The sequence below is a fragment of the Hordeum vulgare genome, chromosome 2H (assembly GCF_904849725.1).
Source record: "Hordeum vulgare subsp. vulgare chromosome 2H, MorexV3_pseudomolecules_assembly, whole genome shotgun sequence".
Classification (NCBI taxonomy): Eukaryota; Viridiplantae; Streptophyta; class Magnoliopsida; order Poales; family Poaceae; genus Hordeum; species Hordeum vulgare.
In genome coordinates, this window is record NC_058519.1 from 614,435,297 (window position 1) to 614,438,616 (window position 3,320).

The following is a 3,320-nucleotide window of genomic DNA, read 5'->3' on the forward strand; positions in this document are numbered from 1 at the left end:
AGTGCAGTCTAGTGCAGTGAAGTGTCCTAATCCTTAATTTCATTATAAAGTAAGAAAGGAAGCTGTGAAGAGCAGTATAGTAAACATCTGGGCCAGGATACTTTATTTGAACTAAAGTTTGCTAAAAAGCGGATGAGGAACCCTAATCCTCAATTACAGAAAGGAGAGGAGGATGAGGAGAAAGATGAGCAGAACTTACAACACGCCGCTGATCCCATCCGTCCATTCATGGCCACTGCTAGGGTTCGCCACCCAAAGCTTCTCTAGCCGCACTCACTTCTCCATGGACAACGGCGACTCCAAAAAATTGTCGTCGGTGGTGTAGTACACAGAGCTGGAGTTGTCATCGTCACCGTCGTCGTAGATTCTGTCAGCCGCGACGCTACAGAAGTACGACATGTCTTCGCCGCTAGCGATGCCCTCGTCGCCGCCTGCCGGAGTCGCCGACACCATAACCGCTTGGGAGACCTAGGGTTCGAGGGGATAGATGAGAGCGACGGGGACGAACCGGTTCGACCGACCTGGACTCAGCCTCATGAGCGCGCGGGCACGCGCCGATTTAGTCATCGTGGCACCTGACAGCTGGGCCCGATCAGTCAATTTCGACGTCAAATCATTAATACATAGTACAAATAACAGATTTAGCTCAATTTAAAACGGCACATCTTAAAATTGATACTGACATGCGAAAATTATCAAACTTGATGCCAATGTGGAGTCATATCCCAATTGTGGTACCTATACAGAGAATATTGAGGGGAGAGGACGAGGAAAGTAGGGATTCTAGGGTTCCTTCATCCCCTTCCCAGATGCCTCTCCCAAATCAACCGCCGCCGCCGGCGACCGGGCGCATCTATAAGCCGGCGGATACTTCAATCTTCGAGCCACGGCTCAAGGCTGCAAATCGGGAGAGATCGGAGCTTCTCCACAAGATCCGGGAGTCGTATGATCGTGCCCGCAAGCGGCTCGCCATGGCGACGGCATTCATAGAGGAGATTTTCGTCGGCGCCGGCCTCTCCTTTGGCCTTCTCGACCCGACCACTAACATCATCTACAACACCCTCACCGCCGCCAACCTCTGCGCCGACGAAATCCAGGGCGGGGACGTAGCCGAGCGCTCCCTGGACGGCCTTGTCGCCTTCCTCAATCCTCACCACCTTCTTCCGCTACCTCGCTGACTGGGAAGCCGTGCGCTACCTGCTCCTCGCCGACACCGATCTCGTCTTGGCGGTGCGCCTCGTCGTGCATGACAGGTCTCTCTCTTTCTTCGACTTGAACTCCGATAGCAGCAAGTCCGTCGTCCGCACTGCCCTCATGTGCGCCGCGCTGGCCTCTAAGCACATGGATCCCCACCACCTCGTCCACACCTGGCTGTCGCCGATTTGCCCTCTGGAACAAGTCGTCCCCGCAATCCAGAATGACATCAATAAATTCACCTGCGACCCACTGTATGATGCTTGCAGGGGTCCTGGCATGCAAATGCAACCCCTTGATTTCGCTTGGGACCGCACATTCAAGCTCCCTCGGTTGTCATCCACCGCCGTTAAGTATCAGCCTTGCCAATCCATCAAGTTTGTGCTCCTCGAGCTCATCCACACCTTCTACCTTAATGCACTTGCCCTGCTGCCGCTTGGGTCTTGCTACCACCACAGCATGCTCAAGGCCGGCCACTGCTATGGCCCATTCGATCCTGTCTCCAACATCATCATCAACACTATCTGGTATAACACTGTCTCCCCACCGACCCAAAAACTTGAGCTTGACGTGATCAGTACCAAGTGTCTGCTACGCATAGAGGCTCTCTCCTTCTATGGCCTTATTTCTTTCCTCTGCACATCCGGCAAGAAACTCTATGAAGCCATGCACTTCTTGCTCATTTCTGAGTGCACTCTGGGGAAGACTATGCCCTCTTCCAACCCTTTGGCTGACTTCGGGGATCAAAGCAAGATTTGGCGTGCCTTCAGGGCTGCCGGTGTGGCTGCTTGGCACCCCGACCCTGTCGCGCAAGCAGACTTTATTTCCTCCTGCAGCCATACATTAATCAGTAATTCATTCGCAGGTCCAAAGATTAATGCTCCACTCAACTCTGCTGACGTTGACCGCATTACCAGAAAGATGTTTCAAGCACCCCCCACCTCTGGCAATTCACTGCAGCATCAATCCGTTCCCATGCCCAAGCTCTCCCGTCATGCTCGATACAAAATTGTCTGGATGGACGAGCATACAAGAATCTCCAAGAAAGTCAAAGCAGCGCTGGCCTCATATGCACTGAAAAACAGAGTTAGTTCATTTTAAGATTTGTACATTCACTTGTAATTATCACCCTGATATGTTACGGTTACTGATTTGCTTCTTGCCTCTGCACACTTACAGGAACCCATGTATGATCTTCATGTTATTTGTGGCGTCAACCAAAATGTGTCTGGCCCTGTGTACTGTACGGATGCTGACAAACCCATTTTCATATACCATCACATTCATGTCAATTTTCTGGCAAGTCAAAGAGGTGGAAAGCGAAAACTCTTCTTCGCTGAACTTAGCAATGACGAGGCAGAGGATGGAGGTGTGAAGGTCTTATGTTGTCCTGTGAACTTTCCCAAACCACACCAAGGTATCTTATATTTTTTTCATACAGCAAGTAGACTAAACCTACATGGTAACATCTGGACATCTGTGAAACCACTTCTCAGGGTCTCTGTTTAAGTCAAAAAGCTCTACTGCTAGTGACAAGATACAAATGTTTTTAAAATTAATTTGAAAACATCTCATCCTGCTGTGGCCATATCTTTACTACTATATTATTTGGTGTAAATGTATTACTGATTTGAAACCAATACATCAATAGTGTTCCCTCCAAAGCAACCACTAGCAGTGTAAGAACCACTAGATTAGTTCAACGTATAGGCCCTGGTCATCCACATCCGATGTACATTCTGGTTAATATTTTCTGTTTGACCTAAGGCAGGCTTCTGAAATTGATGATTTACATCCACATCATGCCAGATGATGTACATCCACATCCAAAAACAAATTGATGGTTTACTTCTCGCGCTCGACGTTGCTATCCAGCAGGCTTCTGAAACACATAGAGGTCCTCTCCCTATATGAATGAAGTATGAAAACTAAAGAAGTTATCTAATAGCTCAATAATTTGGCTGAACCAAGTTTAACTTTTGCATAGATGCATATCCTGGTATAAATTAGATTTATCTGGTAGATACCCATAATAGATCATAGTGTTTTTTGTAAATACACATTTTGGTCCAAATCTTGGGTACAATGGCCCCAGTTTGGAACTCGGCGGCGTCAACGTCCAGCGC

General features: G+C 48.6%; 1 protein-coding gene across 1 annotated transcript; it reads left to right on the plus strand.

The window, feature by feature from the left end:
• The first annotated feature begins 809 nt into the window (after nucleotides 1-809).
• Nucleotides 810-2,725, plus strand: LOC123428768. Its single transcript, XM_045112920.1, has 3 exons — nucleotides 810-1,001; nucleotides 1,111-2,280; nucleotides 2,374-2,725. The coding sequence occupies exons 1-3, from the start codon at nucleotides 810-812 to the stop codon at nucleotides 2,701-2,703; spliced, it is 1,692 nt and encodes a 563-aa protein (XP_044968855.1). The 3' UTR covers nucleotides 2,704-2,725.
• Nucleotides 2,726-3,320: the final 595 nt, after the last annotated feature.